The sequence below is a fragment of the Macaca nemestrina genome, chromosome 12 (genome assembly GCF_043159975.1).
Source record: "Macaca nemestrina isolate mMacNem1 chromosome 12, mMacNem.hap1, whole genome shotgun sequence".
Taxonomy (NCBI): Eukaryota; Metazoa; Chordata; class Mammalia; order Primates; family Cercopithecidae; genus Macaca; species Macaca nemestrina.
This window is the reverse complement of record NC_092136.1, coordinates 94,644,797-94,671,324: the sequence shown is the minus strand read 5'-3', so window position 1 is coordinate 94,671,324 and position 26,528 is coordinate 94,644,797. Positions and strand designations below refer to the sequence as shown.

At 41.9% G+C, this 26,528-nt stretch overlaps 1 protein-coding gene across 8 annotated transcripts in view; it reads right to left on the bottom strand.

Annotated features, from left to right (window-relative positions):
* The window catches only part of LOC105484332 (angiomotin like 1), a 172,596-nt gene that overhangs the window by 84,298 nt on the left and 61,770 nt on the right, over positions 1-26,528 (bottom strand). Inside the window, exon 1 of one of the 8 annotated variants that reach the window (XM_071075479.1) lies at positions 23,892-24,149. The exons of 6 other annotated variants lie outside the window; for them this stretch is intronic. In XM_071075479.1, the coding sequence (XP_070931580.1) occupies positions 23,892-23,940 (49 nt within the window). In that variant the 5' untranslated portion in view covers positions 23,941-24,149. Of the gene's footprint in view, positions 1-23,891; positions 24,150-26,528 lie in introns of those variants that run through there. One more of the 8 variants, XM_071075482.1, reaches the window with a different exon arrangement.

Sequence of the window (26,528 nt, the reverse complement as noted above, 5' to 3'; positions counted from 1 at the left end):
ATGACTAAGAATGTTAAATGAAAACAGAGCAAACTGATAATAAAACTGAGATCCAACTAAAATATATATGTGTGTGTGTACATATATATGAATATGCATATAAAGAAGAGTGTAGGGGTGTGTGTGTGTGTGTGCGCGCGCGCGGGTGTGCTCTCAATGTGGAGCTCAGTATGGATCCCAGCACTAAGCCATTCACAGTCACTACAAGGTCGGTTTGAGTTACTTTTCCACGCCTTATCTCATGGCCTGCCAACTGAGAGTGGATTTAAGAACTCCAGACCACAGAACACTACAGAGGGCAATCCTTGAAGTGGGGTCGGAGCACAGAGGACAGCAAAGATATGCCTTCATCCTTCGCCATTGTTTCCTCAACGTTATGAAAGAACTAAAGCATTTCACACACCTTCACACACACCTGAATTCACACTGAAGGACAGGATGCCTAACTGTCAAGACATGTCAAAGATCACTTAGGACGTCTTCACACATACCCAGGGTCCCGCACGCCACTGAGTTACACTCCCACTGCTGCCGACCACTCCTCAGTGCTGAAGAAAGGCTGGCGAGCAGAGCAGATGAAAACAGACCCGGCAGATGAACATGCCAGGTACCATTCACTCCTCTGAAGCCAAGAGACAACTGGCTGAGCTATCCCAGCACTGACACAGCCTCAAGGAGTCACTTTAACTGCTAGCTTTCTCACTTGAAAGACAAGGAAATGCGACAGTAATGTGAGTCACAGTCTACCCCGGATTCCAGGGCCACACAACAAAAATCTAATGGAGGTTGCAGTTCCACCCTACATGTACCTAATCCTTCCCTGCCTATTTTAGTTCACTGTCTTCACTGGGAACTCCTGCAACACAAATTGAGTCTACTTTCTTAGGGAAAATGCAGGGCACGTGATCTAAGCGACAAGGTCAAGGATATCCAAAATGAGGAATTGGAAAGAAACCTATGGCATGAGAGGGAATCTGTCCACAGGCCAATAATACAACAGGCTCAAACATGTCAACAGTTCATGGCCAGGACTGAGAGCTGGGAGAAACCACAGAAGCCTCCCAGATACCACTACCACCCAGAAAGCCCCTGCAGAGCCTGGCTCGGTCCCAGGGGCTGAGCAACCGTGCCAGTTTTTAGGGGAGCCCACAGCCTGCCAAGGACTCCACTGGCTCTACAGTGTGTTCTGTGTACAGTGTAGCTGCCTGTAGGTGCTTCATAAAGACCATTCCCATACAAGCACTTCTGGCCGTTGTAAGTAACTTTTAGATATTTCTTTCAAGCCAGAACCTTATCTAAGAATCACCACTCACACAGCTTTAGTCTGCACAGGGAAAGTGGTAAAAGCAATGGAAAACGAGCTAAGGTCTGAGTAAACGAGTCAGCTCTCTGGGCAGTCTCCCACTGGGGAGGAGAAAGTACAGTGCCTAGGGCCCTTAACCTGAAGAAAACCTAAAGATCTGTTTTTGCTGCACTCAACAGAGGATGAAATTCTAACATTCTAGTTTAAGGGTACAACATTTCTGCCTTATATTGCCTATGACCCATTTCACCAAGAATGGCTCCTTTTTCTTAAAATCTGCACATCATTTGTCAACATGAAAACTCCTTTGCTTCTCTCTCTCTGAGCGTGACTGCTTTTTTGGCTTGCTTTTCTGAAGCACTGAAAACTTCCTTCCCATATGGTTTTATGCATTACTTTCTTTGTAACAGAGGCCTTTAGGTAATGTGACTCTGAGCGAGACTGTTTTCCCTACTCAAGAGTGGCAATAACAAGGGCTTCATTGTTGAAGGGAAAAAAATGAATTAAGGTAAATGAAGTGAGGTGTCTCGGGGAGGCAAGAGGAGCAACAGAAACCATGATGAGCCACTCCTCTGCTTCACCTGCCACTGGAACGACTAATTCCCGAGGGTCAGTTCCTGAATTTGTCCACAGGCCAATAATACAACAGGCTCAAAGTCTCCATGAGTTTTAAACCCTGGAGGAGGTGAAACTGTCACTCCACTATCACAACATACAACTAGGAAATCACTTATCCTTAAATTCTACTTCCGGCATGCCACTCCCTTACACATAATGATTTAGGCTATAACTTCAGGGTGGAATTTTCGTGGTTTTCAAGGCTGTCTCTAAACAGGGCGCCTCTCTAGCTGTGCATAGTCCTGCTGGTCCCCTCAGCAACCCAGCATCCTGTGAGCATGTCATCCTCATTCTCCAAGTGTCATCTTCTGGCTTCACATGCACCCCTAACTACTCTAAAGTGCATCCTAGTAAATGCACCTCTTCAGTTTACCTCCTCTAGAACGCCTCTCAACACCACCCCCCATGCCCTGACTGGTCTCCCTTCCCTCAAGTGTCACCACAGTTATGATCTGAGGCACACAAAACTTGGTACTTAAATTTCATCTGCCTAGTGTTTTGCAGCAGTCATTTAATAGGCTGGTGTTATGGCCCTGGTGAAGTCATTAGCCCTTTGAAGACAGGCAGTGTACTGTGTACTTGCTAATTTCTGCAAGCATGTAGCATGTAAGACGTATGCTTCTTATTATGTGCTGACTGATGGCAAGAACATGGCGTTATTCTCTGGAATGGTCTCATTACCAAGTAAGAGTTTAAGAAAAGTCAAAGATCCCTCCAAAGCCAGTCTCTATGAGAGTTCCAGATAATTCCTTGTACCTTTCAGCTCCGTAAGATGAGGGGGCCCTTACTCTCCCCTATGCAGCAAATACTAGTGCTTTCAACTCTCCAGCCAGCGACCCATTCCTCAGAGAGACCACTAACTGCAAAACAGCTCCCAGGTGTTATGTTACCGACGTGCAAAGCTTTCTGCCAGCTACATGTAATCCAAAACCTCCTAATGATTTAAAAACCATTTCACTGTCTAGATTACAATAACCTCCCATAACTTTATAACAGAGATTTTAACCACAGCAACAAACAATTCTGTGGCTTCTATCTTACCTTTCAAACAGCTAAGGAATTTGCTGAGTGTGCCAGCGGCCTCAAAGTTAAATGTAAGCCATCAAGCCTTCTGATTCTGGCAGAACGCGAGGTTTTTCTAGGGAGTTGAATACTCTGCTCAAGGAGAAGGATACTCTGGAAACAATGTTTTTAAAAGGGCTGGAGAACCTATGACCAGTACCTGAAAAATAAGGGCCAGCCTGTTTAGGAGTCCTCATGTGAAACCAAGCCAGCTCATCTGGATTAGCTGATTCACAATCTTAAGGGCAGCACTGACAGGCGGCAGTGCCTCCTCCAAACACCTGCATGCAACACATGTTTTTAAAAAGGACACAGTGTCGGGCGCGGTGGCTCACGCCTATAATCCCAGCACTTTGGGAGGCCGAGGCGGGTGGATTACTTGAGGTCAGGAGTTTGAGACCAGCCTGGCGTGGTGAAACCCGATCTCTACTAAAAATACAAAAATTAGCCAGGCTTGGTGGAGGGCGCCTATAATCTCAGCTATTTGGGAGGCTGAGGCAGGAGAATAGCTTGAACCCAGGAGGCAAAGGTTGCAGTGAGCCAAGATTGCGCCATTGCACTCCAGCCTGGGTGACAGAGCTAGACTCTGTCTCAAAAAATAAAAATACAAAAACCAAAAAAAAGAAAACAGTAAGCTCCACCACTAAACTAAAAGCACTCCATGGAATATGCTTTCTCACTCTCTTTTCCCCCAAGCAACCATTACCTGAAACCCAAGGTTTGGAGTTGGGGGTTAAGGGGTGGGGTTCACAAGATTCCCAACCCCTATATGTCAGGTCTTTTGAACGGGCATCAAACTTGAATTCTAAACCCTGGACCAATGCATATGTTGCAGAAAACAAGTGAAATCAAAACCCCAACACTTATTTAATTTAGACTCTCTCACTGAAAGTGGAATGTGTGTTGAATAACTTCAAACTCATCCGAAGTTTAATTTTGTAATGCTTACTTGAAAATATCTTTGAGATATTATCAATATAAACCAAAATGCAGAGCACATGCTTGACCTTTAAAGTAACAATTGAGTCCAAGAGCTCACTGTGATTGGAGCTATAAATAGCAAGAAATGAGTAAGACTGCTTGGCCCTTAGGATTTTACGATTTAGCTCCAGAGACCAACCTGCACACAACTACCCATTTTGATTGCAAAGTTAAGTGCTCTATTAAAGGAACAAACTGCTTTTTGGAGGTCCATGAGTAATCACTACTACCTGTTGACTGACGGAAGGGACATAGAGCTTCAGTGACAAGGAGAAAGAGATATGTGGGCTGAAATTGAACCGGAGGGAAAATAAGGAGGATGTTAATCCACTGTGGGGTGCGGAGAAGGTGGTAGTGAGGGAAGACTGGCCCAACATGGGAAAAGGAAAAGCATAGGACTGGGTTATGAAAGTGTTGTCTCTTTAAGGAATAGAGAGTTCGGTGTAGCTTGGTTATGGGTAAGGAGAAGGATGAAGCTATACCTATAGACTCAGAGTATTTACTGGCTACCTATAGACTCAGAGTATTTACTGGCAGGAGGAGGGGGTTAAAAGCATTAGTACCTTATTTCCCTAACATGTTAGCACTGGAAAATAAACTAGAGATTAGGTAGTTCAACTTCCAACTATTACCTACCATATTCCCTTCCTGACAGTCACCTAAGTAAATCCTTTCAATGTTAGAGAACACTGAACTCGCTGTCTAAGTCTAGGGGCAGGTCTGTGTACCTTCCATTACAGAAGCCAAAAGGTCCCCTCCCTGTTCCAGCAGTTAGAATGACCGAGGCTCAGTCAACTGGATGTGCACTGAATCTTGAGGAAATGATGCAAAGACAAAAAGGTGTTGATAAACTACCTGCGATAGCACTATCTCCTGGAGTCCAGGAGCAGCCGCAGTCTCTATAGTGACCTCATCCTAACAACACAAGTAGCGTATCTCTGGCTGGGTTCCCATTGTCTATCTGCCTAGATTCCTGCCCATTTTCTGAGCCTTCCAATTAATTTGTGAGCTGCCCAATATATATTTACAATAAATGTCTCTTTTGCTTAAGTTAGCCAATGTCACTTTATGCTTCTTACAATCAAGAATCTCTGATGGATTTATTTTTTTAAGCAGTTGTTCTGATTCTCATTCTAGTACAGCCTTCCGTTTTGTATCTTAAGTACTACATAACTTAGCACTATCTGCCTGGAATTATAGTAACTCATGTATATTGCCCTACCTATCCTTGGCACCACCTTGTGCAAATACCTGTGAGAAATACTTGCAGTTCCCCCATGATTTCTTCATCTAGAGGACCCGTCTACCCTTATAAATCTATGCAACTTTTACTTTGGCACATACTAAACGCTAAAATATATACTAATTATGAGAAAGTCTTTTGAGGCTCTATTCTAGTGCCACTTCCTCCAGGGAGTCATCTTTTCCTCCTCCCCCCAATTTCTATATGCTACTCAGTGCTCCCCAAGCATTCTATGCATACTGATGCCATAATGTATTAAATTGCCTATGTATTTAGTTTCTTTCCCACCCCTCCCCCTTTAACTCATAAAGAGACTGTGTCTTACTCACCTTTGTGTCTCCAGTTACTAGCAGAAATAAGATCACAGCAAGTACTCAATTTTTATTTTACATATGAATCGTCTGCATATGTTCCTACTACCTAAGAGTTTCTGACACATCATGGGGACTCAACAAATACATTAGCTTAATAGATATATTAAGATACATTTTAAAATAACTAGTTATAAGCATGTTGTTACTACAGAACTTAGCTCAAAGTCAAGTTTGCCTTTTTTAAGGCCTCTCAAACTACTCAGGAAACTAAGGAACCTATTGGGGGGAAAAGAGAAAGCCACCTAGTGCTGAAACAGGTTAATTACAAGGGTACTGTGATCAGTTGCACAAAGGCTTTGTACATAATGTTAGAAAACAACCACACAGGGATTCTGTAGCTTGAGCACAAACTCACACTTAAGAGAAAGGTGCGCTCCCCTCCTCCTCGGCCCCCACAGGCAGGTCCTGAGCCCACAGGACTGTGCCCTAAATGCGGCCCTTGCTTGGGCTTCCTCCGCAGGTCTGGGTACCGGGGCAGAGGCAGGAGTCCTCCCTTCTCACCAGCCGTAAATACAAAAATGAATATTCCCAGTCCCACCTCTCACACAGAGTCACAGTGAGAATGCAGTGACAGTATCCATAATAAAAAAGCTTTCTCTACAAAAATAATTTTTAAAATTTAGCCTTTAACATAAAATTCAAAGGTCCTCAAATATCTTGACTCAAATTGTAATATTTATTTTATGTTGATATATTTGTTGCTTAACTTATCTCAAACAAAAAGACTGAAAGTACCTGAACTCCAGAGATTTTTTTCCTCAGGTAAGTTTTAATAAATAAACCCTGTATTTAATTAAGTTACTGAAATTTAAATAATCTTTCATCATAACCTGTTTGTTTATACCTATCTGGAAGTTAAGTATCTCAGGACCACAGTAGTATTCTTTTGGGTGACTCTGGCACACACTGTGGTCCCACTGAGAGTGAACAAGTATTACCAGTGTGTAATACTCACTGCAGACAGTAAGTACTTAATATTTTTTGAACAAAGGAAAACAAACAGGATAGAAAGCTTTAAAATAACCCCCCAGACATGAAATGACAATTATGTCTGCATAATTATGCTCTGCAAAGCTCCCTCTCTCACCCCCACTAAGAGAAAGGAGCAGTTCAGATATTTCCTGTCTGCCACGGATTCCTCCAGCTTTCCGGATCCCATTAGTGTGTATTGTTGCAGATGAGTGACACTGGGATGTCTGTCAGGCAGCGGCATCCCACAGGGACTGGGACTCTCTCAAGAGGCAAGCACATTGCTTCTAATCACACTCAGCCAGCTCCTAAATCAGTATGTGCTCATGAATGAATTACGTAATTTAAAGCAACCAACATCTCCAAGAAACTAAATATCACTTAAGTAATAAAGAGTATAACCAATAAGAGCAGGAGCTACCATTTATTGAGTGCTTACTAGTGCCAGGATATTATAAAAATCATATTATTTATCACCACTCACTCCCATTTTGTTGATAGTGATACTGAGCTCACAAAGGTTACATAATGCCCAGAGTTACAAAACCAGCCAGCAACGTAGCCACTCCAACAGAAAAGCTCTTTTGACTACAAAATTCTGCCCTCCAAAGACCCCTCAATAATGCAAACTAATTCTAAGTCTTTTTTTCCCACCAAATTTCTTAGATTAAAATTAATGAAATGTTCTTAACTTGTGGATAAAGGGGGAAGTTCCTGGGAAAGTTTATTTCTCTGCATGTATGAGGCAGAGAAAGATCCAGAACCATTTTCTTTGTGTTCTTTTTTAATTTTTTATAAGATCTTCAGGGAATAACAGTGCACTCCCTGCCAAACACCAGAACACCAAGACAACTGATGAAACCACCCTTCCTCATCACTTCCATCTGGCTGCATATTATTTTCTTTTTTTGCACATTATTTTCATGCCCATGTTGCCACTTTAACAATGAATCCCAAACCTACAGTGTGTCCAAAACACTCATGGAGCTTGTTAAAAACATCACTTCCAAGTCCCCACATCAGACCTGCAACACTGGCTTCACCACAAGTATAGACCAGAAGTGATGTTTTTGGGCCATCTTTCACAGACAATTTGAATGCAGTCAGGTTTGGGAAGTTTGCACTTCTCTGCCAACATAAGCTCTTATACAACAAACATATACACTCCTGAAAAGTTGTGGTAAACTGAAATGTTGTAAATCAATCACATTTTAAATACAAAATGTGTTGGATTTAATAAATCCAAAAAATAATGGATAAGTAAAGGAGATTAAACTCTTTCTAAAACTAAACAACTTGCAGTAACTCCTTCAGTAATGTGAAGAATACTTCCTACAATTTGTTACTTTTCAATAAATTCAGATTTAAAGTCAGTAGTTTCAGTGTCCTAGATTTTATACGTGCAAACCTGAATGACTGGATATGAGAATACGGCTATTTCAGTCACATCTAAAATACTGTTAAACAGAAACAAGGTGATTATATTAATAACAAAAAAATACACTCATTTCAACAACATGATGAGATAAAGCTGTGAAAATGCCTAGCATACCATACATAAATGCTTCATAAATCTGAAATTCAAAAATCCTCTGCTAAGAGTGGCAGGGTAATCCTCATAAAGTTGTTATGAGGATTTAAGTTAGTTAATGTGAACCAACTACACACTAGTTGGTTGTAGTGGCCAACTGCAGGCAAAAAGTCCCAGTAATATAAGCAGCTATCTAGTTATAGGGAAGGAAGAAAGTAACATTACTGAGCATGACACGCTACAAGCATTATCTCAGGTAACCTCATGTTCCTGAGAATTAGGTTTCTTTTTCTCCTTTGTGCTATACAAAAACAGGAATGACAGGCCCTGGGTCACAGGGCTCATAGCCATAAGGCTAAGAGGCAAACTCAATTTTGACTGCTCCAAAGCATTCACAAAAAACAACAACAACAAAAAAAACAGATACATGTGATAGTAGGAGTTACAAAGGATCATGGGTCACTGACAGCAAAAGGCAGAATTATTCACTCATTCATTTGTCCATTCAGTCATTCATTCCACAAAGATACATGACATTGAGCATCTGCCCTGGGCAAGACAGTGCTAGATATAAGACCCAAATCTGAAAGTCTATCAAGAGAGACAAACACATAAAGCAGAAAATTGTCAAACAGTGCAGAAATAACAGGTTCAAGGAAGTGTGGAGTGGTGAGCTGGGATACCCGTGCCCACGTTCATCTCAAAGCACACACACAGGATCTAGAACTGTACTTGGGGCTATACCTACCTCTTTCTCCTCTCTGACCTTCTTGTTTTGGCTCATGATACCCCCTAAAAATGTGTCTAAAGCAACAGAGCTTCTCCCTAGACCTAGAAGGTTGTATACATATAAATAACCCCTAATTTATCATCAGCCATGATGCCGAGAGGGAGACTAAGAGGGAAACATGCTGCAAAATAAAATTTTCTAGGGACAAATCAACTACAGGCAAATGGACGTAACCAAACACTGCTGGGAATTTTCTATGTGGAGGGCATTGTTCTGTTTTGAACGATTTGTATTAACTCACTCAATCCCCATAACAACTGTATGATGATTATCCCCATTGCTCAGATGAGGACACTAAAGCACTGAGAGTAACTTGACTAGTGCCATACTATCAGTAAAGAACAAAACTATGATTTAAGCCCAGCTAGCCTGGCTCCAGAGTCTATGGCTTTTGCCACTGTAGCAATAGTGCTCAAACTTTTTGGTTTTAGGATCCTTTCACACTCTAAAAATTACTGAGGACCCAATGAGTTACTGTTAATGTGAACTAAATCAATATTTAATGCATTTGAAACTAAAGCTTAGAAAGTATAGTTAATTCATGTAAAAAAAGCAATAATAAACCCATGATATGTTACATAAAATATTTTTATGGAAAAAAGTTTTAAAACGAAGTAAAAATGGGTTTTTGTAATTTTGCAAATTTCTTTAATATCTGGCTTAATATAAGACAGCTGGATTCTCATATCTGCTTCTGTTTTCAATCTGTTGTTATATAATTTTTGATTGAAGTAAATGAAGAATATCTGTCCTCATACAAATATGTAGTTGCCAAAAGAAAGCGTATTTTAATAGCCTCTTCAGATAATTTTGACTATTCTGTGAAACCACACCAAAACTCAACAACTGGCATTTTCTTAAAGGCAATTGCAACATAATATATGAAACCCTGACAGTGGTCTTTTCATGGATACTCCTCCATACTGTATTACATTAAAATCTACTGGCCTATCTTTCACTTTGAAGGGAGTTGTTATTTTTTACATATGCATGTAACATCATATGTGGTCATCTGGAAAACAATGGTTTAATGAATTATAGAGATCTTCCATACATTGAAACATTTCAAGTGTATAATATCAACAAAATCCCATTTGTTAATATACCATGGATCTCAATCATCAGAAAAGTCTTTTACATATTGGGAAGTTGTCCAGTTCACGGTGGCAGATACAAGTTTCCCAAAATTCCAAAATCCAAGTTTCACTTGAAAGCTTGAGTTTTATCAAATTCAGCAAATAGTAGTTTTTCTTGAAGTGACAAGTTTCCTTTATTTATTCTGGAGAAAATATCTACCTAACGCCCAAGTCAGAATAACCACAGTTTGTCAGTTGTTCTTTCAAGTAAATATGCATTCCATGAGAAAAGCATCTAGTTTCATATTTATATCCCAATTCCATCACACAAGGGGTGTTTTTTCAGTTCACAGCGGAAGCACTTTATGTATCTTCCCATTTCATCACACGGGATGTTAAAAGGACACACTCAAGATTTGAGATTGAATATAATCTTCTGTACTACCTCAACTAGAACGTTCCTAAGTGGAAATGGGCTTTTTTGTTATTCTGAGTGTGTGACTAATTGACTGACTGCTACCACTGTCTTGATTCATGGTTGAGAGTATGTCTTAGTATTATTATGAAGATGTTTTTTTTTCTTTTTTTATTTTTTGAGACGGAGTCTCGCTATGTCACCAGGCTGGAATGCAGTGGCGCGATATCAGCTCACTGCAACCTCCACCTCCCAGGTTCAAGTGATTCTCCTGCCTCAGCCTCCTGAGTAGCTGGGACTACAGACATGCACCACCACACCCAGCTAATTTTTGTATTTTTAGTAGAGACAGGGTTTCACACGTTGGCCAGGATGGTCTCGATCTCCTGACCTCGTGATCCACCTTAGCCTCCCAAAGTGCTGGGATTTCAGGCGTGAACCACCGTGCCCGGCCTATTATGAAGATAGTTTTTAGGTCTCAGAGACCTCCTACCTCAAGGTTCCATGGAACACACTTTGAGAAGCATTGTTCTAAATGACACATCCTCTCCCATGGGGAAAGTCCAAAAGATGTAAATGTTACAGGAGACTTTTAAGATGAAAATGCTGACAATCAATTATAACTGAGAATGAGTTATCTCCTTGCCCAGGCAAAGGAAGACGGCCATGGCCCATGGAAGTCAGTGAAACCTGAAGACACACAGAGGCCCTTTGATATAAAGCACTGCTTGAACTCTATTAGTCAGGCGAATGGACCTCTGTTGATTAAAGAAAATGCATCTGGAGAGAGCTAGATGCCCACCCAGAAAACACCTGCACAAGAATGCACCTTCGGGTCCTTGAGGAATTCTTATAAAGGGGAATATAAGTCAACAATGATTATTTCACTAGGGAAAAAAAAAAGTTCCACGAGATTACTTTTAGGTGAGGAGAAAAGACATTGCAATAACTTGCCCCGCAGGAAGTCAGGTGATCCTGGACAAAGGGAAGGATGTTAAGACATGATGACTGAAGGGGAAAGAGAATGATGTTGTCAAGCCAAAAGACCACACTATTAGCAAGATTTAAAGAACAAAAAAAGATAGAGGAGAAAATATCCACTAAGCAGGAAGAAAGGACATGCCATACTTTGTTTTTGTTTGGCAAATCTGCTTTTTAAACAATGTAAGAATCCTGGCTGTGCTGTTGATGAGCTATGCGAACACGAGCAAATGCTTTAATTTCTTGGTACCCATTGCCTTATTAGTAAGTGAGAATAATAATAGGGCCTACTATATAGGGCTGTTACGCAGATTAATTGAGACAACAGAAAGGGCTATTAACAGTGTTACAAGCACATAGGAATTTTTCAGTAAATTTTAGTTTCTGTTCATGAAGACTGGAAAATATAACAGGAATCACTCCCGTAAAGTTCACTTTCAAGAGATGATCACATCAGTGAGCTCTTTAAAATAGAACAGCAACAAGATGCTCAGGCAGATAAGAGATGAAAGCTTTTAGAGTTTTGTTTTGGTCAGACTATTCAGCTAACAAACTACGCTAAAATTACATTTTCAACTTTCCAAGAATTGGGGATGAGCGAAGATCTAAAATACACCATTACTCAGAAAATAAGCTTAAAATATCCAGTTCCATCAAAGAGCAAAATAAAAGGCTACATGGTATAGTCAAAAGGTTCTTCAGTGTCTCCTTACCTGGCCCCCTTGGCATGCAAGTCAAGGGCTAAGTGGCCCTGGAGAAGATATCAGAAACCAGACTAGCCTGAATACCCCTCAGCTGCCTAAGAGGCTCCATCTTCAGAGACAGTGACAATAGGGGAGTTACTGAGGGAGGGGGTGACGGATTTGTCCTCTGTACTGAGCATTACAGATAAGAGGAAAAGAATTTTCCTCTCCCTAGCACCTTTGTTCCATAACTTCCCTTTCATTTCATCTCTGATATAATAGGACAGAGATCAAAACACGAACTTCAAATCTCTTCTTCACAGTGATCTGTTCCTTTCACTGACAACATAGGAAAAAATAACTCTTTACTACCAAAAATGCAGAAAAGTCTATTCCTTCAGGATCATAACATATATGGCAATTTAAAGCCTATTTTCATTCTCAAAACAGTGAGCCTTTTAATGGACTAGCCAATTAAATGATAAAATTTTTTAAAAAGGTCAACCTCACTTCAAGGTATATAATGTGTAACATTTTCTCTAGTATCCTATGCAACAGGTAACTGGATAATTTTTTCAAGTCAAGGATCTCAAAATAGATTTACAATAATTATTTGGAAAAAAAAGTCTACATCAATGTGATCAGCCATCATAATATAACATTTCTGGAGATTCTATCCATATTCTGTGGATGCTGATCAAGTTCTACCTGACAAGTGCCCAGGGGTCTTACAGTACAATATCTTAAAGGGAAAAAAAATCATGAAAATAGGACTTTCAAGTGTATTACCCATTACCTCTTGTTTACAGAGCATATAAATGCATTTTATACTAATTCTATCACCATTTTGTACCTTCAGTTACTGTCTATTTTGGAATCATAATCTTGACTATGGAGAGCAAAGCATCTTCTTGGAAGAAAACTATCATGCATTCTTGTATTATCTATATGTCTCTCCCCACTCCTGATTCAAACGACACATCATATTACCGATGTTCATGATGATTATCTGAACCATCAAGAAAATGTTACATAAGGCCGGAGGTGAGGTAGTGGGGAGGGGATCAATCTTACAGAAAAACCACCACCAAAAGTATTTGCTTTCAACTATACAGAAATTCACATCTTCAGAATAACACAGTTTCCAGGTAATCCAAATAGTCAAAGACTTACTGTGGGCTACATTTTTAATACTTTACCTAATGATAACATGATAATGATGATGACTGTAGCAGTTTAATCCATGTCTGTAAATTCTTTGACACACCTGTAGAAAGGTGGATCCACATCCTTGAATTTAGGCAGGTTTATAAGTCCACTTGGCCAAGAGAAAATAGAGGAGTAACTCTATGTGTCTTCCAAAATTAAATCATAAAAAGCAATGCAGTTTCCATCCAATTTCCTGGAATACTCACACCTGGAGCCCTATGCCACCATAAACGATTCTAACTAGACCGATCCTGTAAGGAAGCCAAGTCATGTGGAAAGGCAACTTGTTGACACTCTAGTCTGCAGACCTAGTCTTCAAGTCATCCCAGTCCAGGTGCCAGATATGTGAATCCAGTCACAAACCACCCATGCGCTCCCAGCCTTCTTGTCCCAGAAATCCCAGGAACGATGGAGCAGAGACAGGGCATCCTACAGTGTCTTGCCTGAAGTCCAGACCCACAGAATCTATAAGCATAATAAAATGTTGCAATAGTAACTGCAACAACCATGATAACTAACACTTAACTCTTCCAATTTGTCAAATATTGTTCTTATACCTAGCATGTAATTCTCCTAACCACTTTTTGAGGTAGGTGTAATTAAGAGCCCTACATATCACATGAGGAAAGTCTACTTGACAGAGAGGTTAAGTAATTTAGCCAAGATTATAAAGCTAGTGAGTGGCACAGGTCAGGTGTGAAAACGGGTTTCCAGCTCTGGAGCCTTAACCATTAAGCTCCACAGGTAATTACTGAAATAAAAAAAAAAAAAGATATCCAAAGGGCACATCACAATTTGCCCATTAAGGTCTTCTTCCCACCATCAGGCAGGACATTACATCATACTTTCTCAATTTAAACAGAGTTCTAGTAAGATACCCCTAGACTTCTGTTAATTCTTTGGTTGCCTCTTTGCCCACCATATCCTCCTAATCTGTATTTAGCCACCCTCCCCAGCAGAGAACTCTTCTAAGCTTCTAGAAGTCATATCTGCGATTTAAGCTCATTTTAAAGTGAAAATAAAATAAATGCTTGAAAGACAGTTATGAATCCTTTCTTCTCTTCTTAGAGCAGAATGAACCCAGTGCATTTGTTTTTTGTTTTCTAACATCTTAATATATTACATTCCTTTTATAGAATATGAATTCCATGGGGAGCAAAGGATATATACCCCACACCTAGCCCAGTTCCTGGCACATGACAGACCCTCAAATATCAGATGGATGAACTATATATCCTTTTATTGTAACCCCATCAATAAATATTGTAACCCCATACTCCACCTCAGTATGGACTTGTACAATCCAAAGTGATTCACTCAACAGATATTTAAGGAGGAGTGATTCTGTATCCAAATTTCTGCCTAATTTATATCCTGTCCAAAATAAGAAATGTCATGCTCCCTAACGTCTCTTCTATAAGAGCAACTGAAAATATTCAAAGTAAATTTAATTAGCATAATTGTGACTACTGCCTAAATAAATTACTAAATTTAATACAAGAAATTCAGTATTTTAGTTTATGAACAAACAATTACACATAACCCATTTTTTTTGTTCCTAACCCAATAAGTGATTTTAGTCACTTAATAAATGTCATTAAAATATAAATATTTGTCTTTATTTCAATTTTTTTCTCCAAACTCCTGGAATTTATTTTGAAGAAATTTGAAAGTAAGAAATGTTAGAATTTGGGGAAATGTAATGCCTCAACTCAGGGCTAAGCTAATATGTATCTCAAAGTACCCTTTTCAGACTCTATTCTTAAGTTTTTTGATGAATATCATACAGGATCAACTCTAAAAGTCAGCTAAGGTAAATTTATTCACCATTTTTATGCCACTTACCACTCATTTTTTATCTGCTAGGCCAGTCAATACCACAGGAAGATAAGTCTGACAGGATTATGTCCTTTAACAAACCTACTAGTTTAAACAAACCTGACACCACCATTATCTTCAAGGTTTGTATAAATGGTTTTGTGACGCTATTAAAATTACTTTCCCAGGTGTCTTAATTGAAGCTTACTGTGATTTCAGAAGGCATTTTATTTGACTCTTTTAGATAAAAGGACCATTAGACCATTTCTCTTTTCAAGAAGCTAGATTGGTTTTACATGTGTTTTTCTGCAATGAATTTAATGCTACGCACTGAGTGTTGCATCCACTAATTTCCATAAAAAGCACATTTCCTAATCTCTTTGTCTGCCCTTCTTCTATCTTCCAGCCTTTCCCACATCACCAGGATGAGCAATCAACCTATAACTGCAGTGATATTTAGGAGCCAGTCCCTCAGGAAACAGGGCTTTACCAGAGGATTTCATATTCTCTACTTTTCCCAAGACCCCCAGATAGAGGAGGCTTGCTCACAAAACACTTGGTTCTCAGAGCCCTCCAGAACACAGCCCGTGTCAGACAGGAAAACGCCTGCCTCACACCTGCTTTCAGGGGTCACATTCCTGGGTCATACCACCCAGAGCAGCGCTCACAGCTAAGCAGCAGCAGCTGAATGTGAGATACCTCCTTCCTCCCTGGCACGTGGCCACAGGGTGTGTGCAGAGCCCTACCTCACAAAGAGAAAGCAAAGCGAGCTTGGAAGACAAGATACCTATCATCCCTGTCTTGCTGGGCCTATTCTGAGAAGGGTGGAGGAAAGGTGGGAGGAAGGAGGGAAAGAAGGAAGGGCAGACTAGGTCAGAAGAGGTGCAAGAAAACAGAAGTGGGGAGACCTGTTATGTGAGTGGCTATCACAATAGTCCAGGAAACAGGTAATTAGCCCTTAAACTGGTTTAGCTGTAGAGACATGGAAAGGAAGGGAAAGTAGGCAAGAAGTATTTTGGAGGTCAACTGCAAGGACCTAAAGACTGACTGGATGTAGGGTGGGCAAGGAAATGAACCTTATTACAATTTACAGAACACTTTCAAAGGAAACAATAGTTAGGATGATGCAGTGTGGAATGGTATCTGAGCATGTCCAAACACTGGAGAGATGAACAAGGGCCAGCTGCCTACCTCTCGTTGACAAAGGTTGGTTCAACAGTGGAACAGATCCAGAGTGGAGAAGTTCAGGCTGACCTTTGATGGTCCTCTTCAGGAGGACCTTTCTGTGCTAATTCCACCCAAGCATTTCTATTTGCTTCTCTCAAGGACCAGATCCCTGGAAGAATCCTATGGATGGAACATCCCTAGAAACAGCAGACATTTCTTGATAATGGCCTGGTAAGCTTTGCCGCCAACATAACTCAGTTGCCATGCTTTCAAATGGAATGAGCCTCCAAAAACAGAAGTGGTTAAAATGAGGTCCAAGTGAATAGAGCATTCTCAATCAGTTCATACCAGCCCTCCAAGGGAGATGTGGTACATTTCATTCAAAAATGTGTCCCTGTCTTATCATCTGAAGCCCAGTGGTGTTGCCATCAGACAACAGAGCCAATCTCACTATAGAACAACATTCCTCAACAAAAATTGTTACAATGATGGAAATGGCTATTAAGCACTTGAACTGTGGCTAGTGTGACTGAGGGCCTGAATTTTTCATTTTGTTTAATTTTCATTAAGTTAAATAGCCACAAGTGACTAGTGGTTACTATGGACAGTGTAGGTCTAGAACTTTAAAAAAATAGATGTGGGCCAGATCACATCTGTCCTAAACTGCCAGGAAAAAAAAAAATGTCATGGAGTTATATTTCTCTACTCTGAGGAAGCTGAATCTCTAATATTTCAAAATCTGCTCAAGCAATTTTACAGCACTGGATTCTCCTTGTTATTACTACAACTACTTATCAATGTGCCTCCAAAACATTTCTATTTGGAAGGCCTTCCGAGACCCTAGCTTAACCATCCATCCACTGCATGAACCTTCTTCATGACATCCCTGAGTATGTCTGTGGTCCCTGCATATGTCTACGTAACCATTACCAAGTCCCCCAAGTAGCACTGAAACTTACTATCAGGAGAGGCGGAGCACCCTAAATCCAGAGACACTGCTCCGAAAAGATACTGAGGATGCAGAAAATAATTTTAAGAAAATCATTTTATACGAAATTTCACCTCTTATGAAGCTCTTTCACACGCACTATGTCACTTAAGCCACACAATAACCTTAGAAGATAAATATTTAGTAAAAACACTTATTTTACAGAGCCTAAGTGATTTACTAAGGCAATATGGTAGCCACACACCCAGTCGTGGCATGTCTTCCAAGGAGCAAGAGACATATGATAGAAGAAAAAGTCATGGTCAGGAAAGTGAGGCACAAAAGAATAGTGATTAGAGGAAGAAACATAGCTATATCAACTAATAACCTTAGAAATTGATCTATTTCAAACTCAACTGCTTGTAGATGAACAAACTCCATTAAAAGGGTAAGCATCAGTCCAGGCTATGTTTTAAAATGGTCTCATTCTTAACATGTGTTTCCAGGACCAGCAGCATCAGCATTGCTTAGAAATGTGTTAGAAATGCAAAGTCTTAGGCCCTATCCTCAATCAACCAAGGAAACAGAAACTCTTAAGTGTGCGGCCCAGCAATCCGTGTTTCAATAAGCCCTCTGGGGTATTCTGATGCTCAATCACATTTGAGAACAACTGTCCTGGAATTGTACATCTAAGACCCAATTAATTTCCTCTGAGAAGTAAACAACTTGGTCATCCAGAAGGAAACAGAGCTGCCAGTTAGGAAATTTGAGACACGGCCTGGTGACATCAGCCCTGACTTACTGCACCTACAGTACCAAGCACCATAAACTCTGAGCTAGCCTCCTGAATGCAGAGCCAGCTCCTCCCACCTCCTGCGCTCAGGGGCACAGAGGAAATCATTCTTTCATCGCAAATCATACTTTTATACATGCAAAGAAAGGTTTATTATATAGATAGTAAGAGATTGTGAATGGAGCATCCTAGCTTCTATCTCATTCACTAAGTAGTATTTGGTACATGACACAGTGCTCCCAACTGTGAAAAGGAACACTTCCATGAGTAAGAACCAGGGTTCCAGGTTCTCAAAGAAGGTTCTCAAAGAAGATACATGTGAATTTATATATCATTAAAGTGATTTGCCTTGCCTCTCTGCTGTTTTAATAATAATAATGGTAGCAGGCATTTATTGAATGCTTTCAACGTGCCTAGCATTGTGCGCATTGCTTCACTTTGCCCTCATGCAGCTCCATGAGGGAAGAACTATTATTTTCCCCATTTTACTCATGAGGCTTCAGCATGTACAATTCCGAGGTCACACAGCAAGGAGGCGGCAGGGCCAGGATACAAGCAGAGCTACCTGTTCTCAATCCAAAATACTACCTCTCCTTTTTCATTTTAACATATACATAATTCTTAATCTATTCAACTTCATTCATACTGTTTATGTTACTGAGTTTTAAGTACTGTGTTTTCACCTTCTTTTAAGCTATCACGCCATGTACTGTTCAAAAAGGTCCTCAACCACTCAGTTTAAGCCAACTCAATCAGCATGTGCTCAAGAATCAGAGTAATACACTCTAAAGAATTCATGGCAATAAAGATCCAAAACTGGATCAAAAGCAAACCAATTTTATTCCCACCATGCCTGAGCAGCATGCTCAGGGAAGCCCTCCCTGACCACCTGGACCAAAGCGAGCCCTCTCTCCTCTCTGTTCAGAGCTCCCACAGTACATCACATGTGTCCCTATCATAGTAGTAACACATGGTAATATCCACATGCCACACCGCTAATCTGTGAGCACTTCAGAGTGGGAACTACACCTGATAGTCCATCTGTGCACATTCAAGACCTAATAGATGGTTTATAAGATCAACAGCAAGACATATAAACTCTTAAGAGGGATAAAAGTGAACTATAACTTAAAAATAAAATGTAAAACTATAAAACTTTTAGAAGAAAACACAGCAGAAAATGTTTGAGACATGGGTCTAGGCAAAATGTTCTTAGATGTGACACCAAATGCACCATCCTTAAAGAAAAAAGGAATCTATAAACTGTACTTTATCAAAATTAAAAACCTTTGATCTGCAAAAGACCTTGATAAGGACATAAAAAGACATGCTACATACTTGGGAAAATATATGTGCAATCCACAAATCTGACTAAGGACTTGTATCTGGAATATATAAAGAACTCTTAAAGCCCTACAGTAAAATAAATAATCCACTTGGGGAATGGGCAAAAGGCATGAATAGTTATTTCACCAAAGAGGATATATGGATAGCAAATAAGCACATAAAAAAGGCAGACTGTTCTACACATAAAAAAGGCAGCAATGCAAATTAAAACCCTGATAAGATTAGAACACCTATTTGGACAACTAAAATAAAAAATAGTAATAACATCAAATGCTGGTGAGGATGCAGATAAACTGGATCTCTCATACACTGCTCATAGGAATGTAAAATGGCGCAGACACTCTGGAAAAGTTTGGCAATTTCTTAAAAAACTAAACACACACTTACCATACAATCCAGCCATCACAATCATGGGCATTTACGCCAGAGAAACGAAAACTTATGTTTACACAAAAACCTATATATAAATATTCATAAAAACTTCATGTGTAATAGTCATGAAGTGGAAAAACCCACAGGTGAATGGTTAAACCAACCATAGTACATCCATATCATGGAATACTACTCAGCAATGAAAACAAACAAACTATTGATAGATGCAAAAATTTGAATGAATCTCCAGGGCATTATGCTGAGTAAAAAGTCAATCTCAAAAGCTCACATACTACATGCTTGTATTTATGTAACATTCTCAAAATGACAAAATTATAGATATGGTGAACAGGAGTAGTGGTTGCTAAGCGTTTAGCAACAGGGTGAGGGTGGGGAGAAGAGGGCCCACGCAACTATAGAGGTGTAGCATAAGGGAGATCATTGGGGTAATAGAATAGTCTGTATCTTGATTGTGGTGGCGGTTACATGAATCTACACATGAAAAAATGCACAGAAGTACACACATAGAAATACAAATTTTACATGTGCATGTGAAACTGGTGAAATCTGAAATATGCTCTGTGGACTGTACCAATGTCAATTTCCAGGTTCTGCTATTGTACTATGGTTATGTAAGATGTTACTAATAGGGGAAACTGGGTGAAGGGTACACAGGACCTCTCTACTATTTTTGCAACTTCCTATGAAGCTATGATCATTTCAAAAAGAAAACTTAAAAAAAAGTAAATAGCAGACATTTTACTTAAAAACAAAATGACAAAATAGAGGTATATAGCTCTAAAATAGAGGTATAAATGACAAAATAGCTGCAATATTGGCCAGTGAGGTCTCAAACACAGGTTTAAATACACACCTTAGGATGACAGTTTTTGAAAACTTAAATCTAATTCTCCAGTATCTTAACAGCGATACATTTCCAACACCTTACAGCTACTCTCCTACTCCCTCCTAAAAGATGGGGGGAAATGCCTGATGTGTGAGCCCCTTTAGGAGTCCAGGAGTCCTGTGCTGAGTGTCCAAAATGAATATACCCTAAGGTTTCACCAGGCCTGGCCATGAGGGCAGAGCCAAGGGCCTCACAAGTTAAAGGAGAACTCAGCTTGGTGCCAATACATAAAGCAAGAGTAGGAGTGGCTTCCTTCCAGCAAAAGTGGAGGACTGCCCTACCCACAATGGCCAAGATTTACATTGTACCTCTCCTCCAAGACAAAACAAAGCCAAGCCAACAAAATTAACTTTAAAAAAATCACTAGGCAAACAAACAAAAAAAACAAAACAAAACATAAAACCACAACAACCTCAGACTATTTCCAACAAACCTTGTAATCAAATATCTCCCTTTACTTGACCTCCACGCTACCCCTTGCTTTTCGAGGATTTTATTACCTACTTAATTCTGAGTCATAAGAACCTGCCAAAATTAATGAAAAATAGGAGAAAAATTATTCAAAACACTGCAGAATTTTCTGACCTGAGCTTCCTTATGCATTTAAAATGCAGATAGCCACACCCCCCCACCACCAAAAAAAAAAAAGGAAAGAAAAAAGGTTACTTTGGAGTATATATCAGAAATATTAGCAGGTCTTACAAAGTTACTTCTTTTTAATTTATTGGCCTGAAAAATCAAACTTTTACAATTTTCACTAGCAATTCCCATTTCATGTCATTAATTATTTTTTTCAAAAGTGTTACATTATATAGTGTTTTATCATTTTCAAAGCATTTTCACAAATTACTATGAATAAATGTAGCACTGATACCTAGGGGCTGTACTTTTCGACAGAACTCTCACCAGCCAGCTGGCTCATTTCAATTAGTTCAGCCATCTTTTCCCTAGGCCCTGGGTCCACACTTTTCCACAGGGGTAGACATCAGAAAAGCCGAGTTCTACCCACAACAGCCTCTAGACTAACTGGCCCAGGGCAGACACTCTCAAGTCTGATCAGCAGAGTGCCTTCCCATAAAATCACTCACATTTCTGCATTCATGTGCTTTTCTTAACGACAGCACTTTAAAATCTCATTTAAACTGAAAATCGTCCATTAGCCTCCGTGAAAAGATGTATTTTTAAATGCTTTGATCTCCACATGCCCTTTGGAACATTAGTATTCGACATCCTCCATCATCTGCAAAGAACCTGAAAGACCAAGACTTCATGCATTTTAAAAAGAAGGGGGAGGGAAAGGGGAGTTACAGGTACAGCACCTTCTCTCCTGTACACCTACAGGTTTACAAAGGTTTCCTTACTTATCTTGAAAAATGCATCACAGAAAAACAAAAGTGCACTCCAAGACCTAAACATTCCCATCCTCCCCCCCCCAACCCCCACCACCATCATAAGGAAAAGTAGAGCCTTTATAAAGCCTTCTACTCTATGTCCTACTCTTTTCATTCTGGTCGAATCGGTGTTTTCCTTCATTCTAGTCAAATCAGTGCTTTTCCACCCTTTACTAACAGTTCAAAGTATATTAAACTACTGTTCCCACATTATTCTCATAAACAGCCTTCAAAGTAATACACTAAAAGGCTCAGAGCACCTTACTAGGAAGTAAATGTCAGTTGGTCTAGGTTCTTTAAGACCCTGCAATCTAGAGCGCTCCTTAATCGTTAACCTGGGTCTGACTTCCACAGCAGCCGGGGCCCACGAGTGGTAGGCAGCCAGGGGAAATCTCAGCCAGTTTGGCAGTGACCCATTAGGCCAGTTTTGGAAGCAGGGAGCCAAGAGTGTTTAATATTTCAAGCCCTGACTTTTTGCTTCCCGAAAAGGAAGGAAATTTTCTGAAACTGTAGCTATTAATATCCCTCTATTCTGGTTTAATTCGTTTATGGTGAGCAGGTTAGCACGTTACTGTTTTGGTTAGCCGAAAGCATCTTCGAGGTATCACAACTGGCTCTCCAGACTACGTACCCCACAATCACCAAAGCCTTCTATAAGCAGTACAAAAACTAAATTCTCACAACATGCCTCAGGAGAAGAAAATGGGCAACCAAGGCCTCACAGAAAAAGGGAGCTGAGGGAACACGGGGACAAAATGTTGGGTCCAAACCGCATCGTTTCAGAAGGCCGCACGCCCAGGGCCCACCTCTGAAACCCCAGTCCAGGTATCTACACGCTAGCCTGGCCGAAAGCTGTTTGCCACTCAGAGACAGGAAACCAACACCGAAGCCAAAAAGGCAAATATCTTCGGGAAAAAATGGAAAGGGAAAGTCTTCCTAGTCATCAGTCAAGATAGTAAGAGTAGGGTGCGCGAGGCGCGTGAGCTTTGAGCAGAGACCCGGGATTCTCGGCCTGGGGCTCTGAAGGGGGAAACTTGGACACGTCGCCGCGAACGCAGTCCAGGTGGGGGAGGCCCTAGAGGTGCGCGCCAGGGCTCGTCCGCTCTGCCGCCGCGTCCTCCAGCCCGGCCGCCTATGGGGCACGCTCGGCCCCTGTACCGGCACTGGGCCCCCGCTCCGCTCGGCTGTCATCGGCCGACATGCCACTCTCCCTTCTGCCACAATGTCACATTCCAAGAAAAAACGGTTCCATTTGGAAAGTTTAAATGTTTCCCCCCTGAAAGCAGATTATTGTAAAGGCAGCCTTAACAGGCAAGCGGGAGCTGGATGTAACTCGCCAGTTTGTCAAAGAAACTTGTCTGGGGAGAGAACAAAGAAGGAGCAGCAGCTAACGCGATCCGAACGCCTGGTGCTGGGATGCGACCCTTTCGTCGCCCCCACCCGCCAGAGCCCGGTCTGGCCGGCGGGCAGAACGGGTCCAGTCCCGAGCGCCGGAGCCCGTCGGGCGGGCCGGTGCGCGCGCCTTTGTCTCGCGCCGGGGGAAGCGGCACCGGACACCCCTTCCGTCCCCTCCCTCGCCGCGAGACCCGCGCGCGGGCGCGCCTCGGCGTATCGGGCCATATGGCTGCGCCCCTCAGGAAAGGCCAGCCCCGCGTCGGGCGCGCCGCACCCCGGGGCCCAAACCCCGGGGCCACGACTTCAGTCTACGTGGGTCTCGGGGCGGCAAGGCGCTGAGGCCCTGCCCGCAGGCAACTGGACCTGGAGCGGGTCAAGGGAACCCGCTTAAAAACAACAATCTGGGATCTCAGCCCCGGGCCCCCAGGAGCTGCCCCATTCCCTGAGCAGCAGGGGCCGGGGGAGCCCGGGGCGACTGGGTTCTTCGCGTGGGAAACCCGGAGGTGCCCTCCCGGCACCTCGAGTGGGGGCTGGTTACCTTTCACCGCAGGCTCACAAGTTCCCCGGCGCAACTTTGCCCTCCACATGAGGCAATCATGGCTAGTTCACTCCCTCGGCTGGGGAAGGCGGCCGCTGGGCAGTGCGCTGGACATGGCCTGGGGCAGCGCCGGGAAGAGGCGCCGGACAATCAACCCCATTCACACAGGGCTTCACCTCAGCCCCAAACGCGACAACCGCTGCTGGGTCCTAGAGCTTCTCGCGCGCTCCCGCCGCCGTCCGCGCTCCTCGATCCCCGCGCGCGGGCCGGGGAGGGTCGCCTGGGCTCGTCACTATAACCCTACACTCCACCCCCGCCGTGGCGCCCGGCCGCTGGGCCCTAGAGCCCGTCTGCAGACACCCGCCGCCCCTCCCCGGGCCGCGAGACTGCCAGACCGAAATTGCCCGGAGCTCAAGCTGACGTGTCTCCCTGAGACTTAGGAGGGCGACAGCCTCCCTTGCTTTGTTCCCTACCGGGTTTTGATTAATTTCAGAGTCACCAGTTCTCCCTCCACTTTGTCTTCCTTCCCACCAGCCCAATGTAGGCCAAAATTCTGTTTCCGGATCTGCCAAAAAGTCTAAATCTGCTTAGGCTGTTTTTTTTTTTTTTCCTTCTTCTTCTTAAGTGGAGTTTCCAGGTGGAAAGTGGCCACACTTTTCTCAGCATTCCCCAGGCCCCAGTGCTTCCATCTCGCACTTGAGATTGGGCGATAAGCTGCTACTATGTGCTCCGCTGACAAACAGAAGGGCCAAAACAGACCTGACAGCCTTGGATATTAAATGTGTTCGCAGAACCGTACATCCTCTGGCCACAAATCCCCAGGCTGTTATCTGCCTGAGCAGAGGTAAAGAAAGTAAGCAACTCTGGGAAAATGTTGCCCCACCTCTTAAAATCAGGCTGCGCTAAGAACTACTCATTCACCTCATTATATTGGTTTATACTCGCCGCTCTCTGGATCCCTGTTCTGGGGTGCCCAAGCGTGCCCCACAGCACTTCTGCCTGGCTATTTCTGGGCAGCTCTACTGCTTGGAGAAGAGAACGCCATGTAACTGTGCAGTTGCTGCCCAGGATGTCAGTGGGAGAGTCAGCGCACACCAAACCTCTCTTATCCGGTGCTCCCTGCCTCTGTTTACCTGCTCACTAGGCTGGGCCTTCAGGGACTCCTCCCTGGATTGTGGCAGTTCCCTAACCGGACTGTCAGCAGTTCTACCTCTCATCAATTCGGGTGGGTTGTGTGCCCTGATTCTGATTCCCCTGATGGGCCCTCCTACTGAGTAAACTGCTCTCAAGATAAAGCCCAAATGTAATCACTTAACAATTATTTATGAAATAACTACTCCATTTAAAGTCATCTACCCTGGTACACACAAAAGAAACTTAGAGCAGCTCACCATCCCTTCAAGGATCTGTTATCTGTCTAAGAAGACAAGCTATGTGAACAGAAAACAGGCAAGCAACAAAGCATGAGATCCAAGTACTGCAGATGCCTGGGAAAGGCGGAGAGAGGCACTAACTTTACACAGAAGGAAGAGCCTGGGAGGGTGGTGGAGTTCAGACACAACAGGAAGAGGAAAAGGCAGCACTGGGCAAGCAGAGGCAACAGCGAAGAGGGAGATGACAAGGTCTGGGTGCTTGGGAAGAAGTCATAGAGGAAAGAATTTTTACCAGAAAGGAGGAGAAAACAAGGGAAGGCAGAATAACAACGTCACAAAAATGTAGGCCTGGAAAGAATTGAAGAAAGTGTCAACCAAACCTTTCACTTGCCAGATGAAGAAGCTCAGGCATAGCTGTTGAATGACTTGTCCAATGTTACAGAACAAGTTTAGTAGCAAAGCCAGGGACAGAAACAACTTCTGCCTCAATGTGCCTTGTACTGCACATTGTGAACCCTGAATTGCAAATTCGGCGCTGAAGTGGTTATCTTATGGACAGTGAAGGGACCACTGATTGACCTAGCATTTGTGTGAATTCAATACAAATTGGGGAAGAAGTGATGGATAGAAAAAGAAGAAAGGAAACTAATCTTTACTAATTGCCCACTCCTAGATACCATCCTATATTCTAGGAAGCAGCAGAATTTCCAAGTTACAACCATCAAGTTTAGAACAAAACAGGCATGAGCTGAGTTGGAGCTCCACCATTCAGTAGCTGTGTAACGTTGAGCAAGTTGTCTAACTTCTCTAAACCTCAGTATCCTTTTTGGCAAGATGGAGAAAATAGCATCTCACAGAGTGGTTGTAAAGACTGAATAAAGTAACAAATGTAAAATACTCAGCACAATGCCTGTGGTATTCAACATGCATTTGCTATTATTATTTCAAGAGACTATCTGGGATAGTTGCAGGAAGCAATGATAGGTGAGGTTGATAGAGGTGATAAAAAGGAAATGAGAGATACCATATCTTTGAAGATACCAAATGTCATAAAGAAAGATATCAAATCTTTGAAGCAAGATTTTATTATTCTCATTGACTCATTGTTTATCCTGGGGAAAAGGACAAAGTAATCAAGTTAACCTAGTGATAGAAAGAATAGATTTTGCAGTGTTAGAAGAATGGATCATTAGGCCAATGACAGATGAAGCACAGTTGAGAAGAGGAAACGGTTTGAGAAAGATGCTGAGTGACTTACTATCAT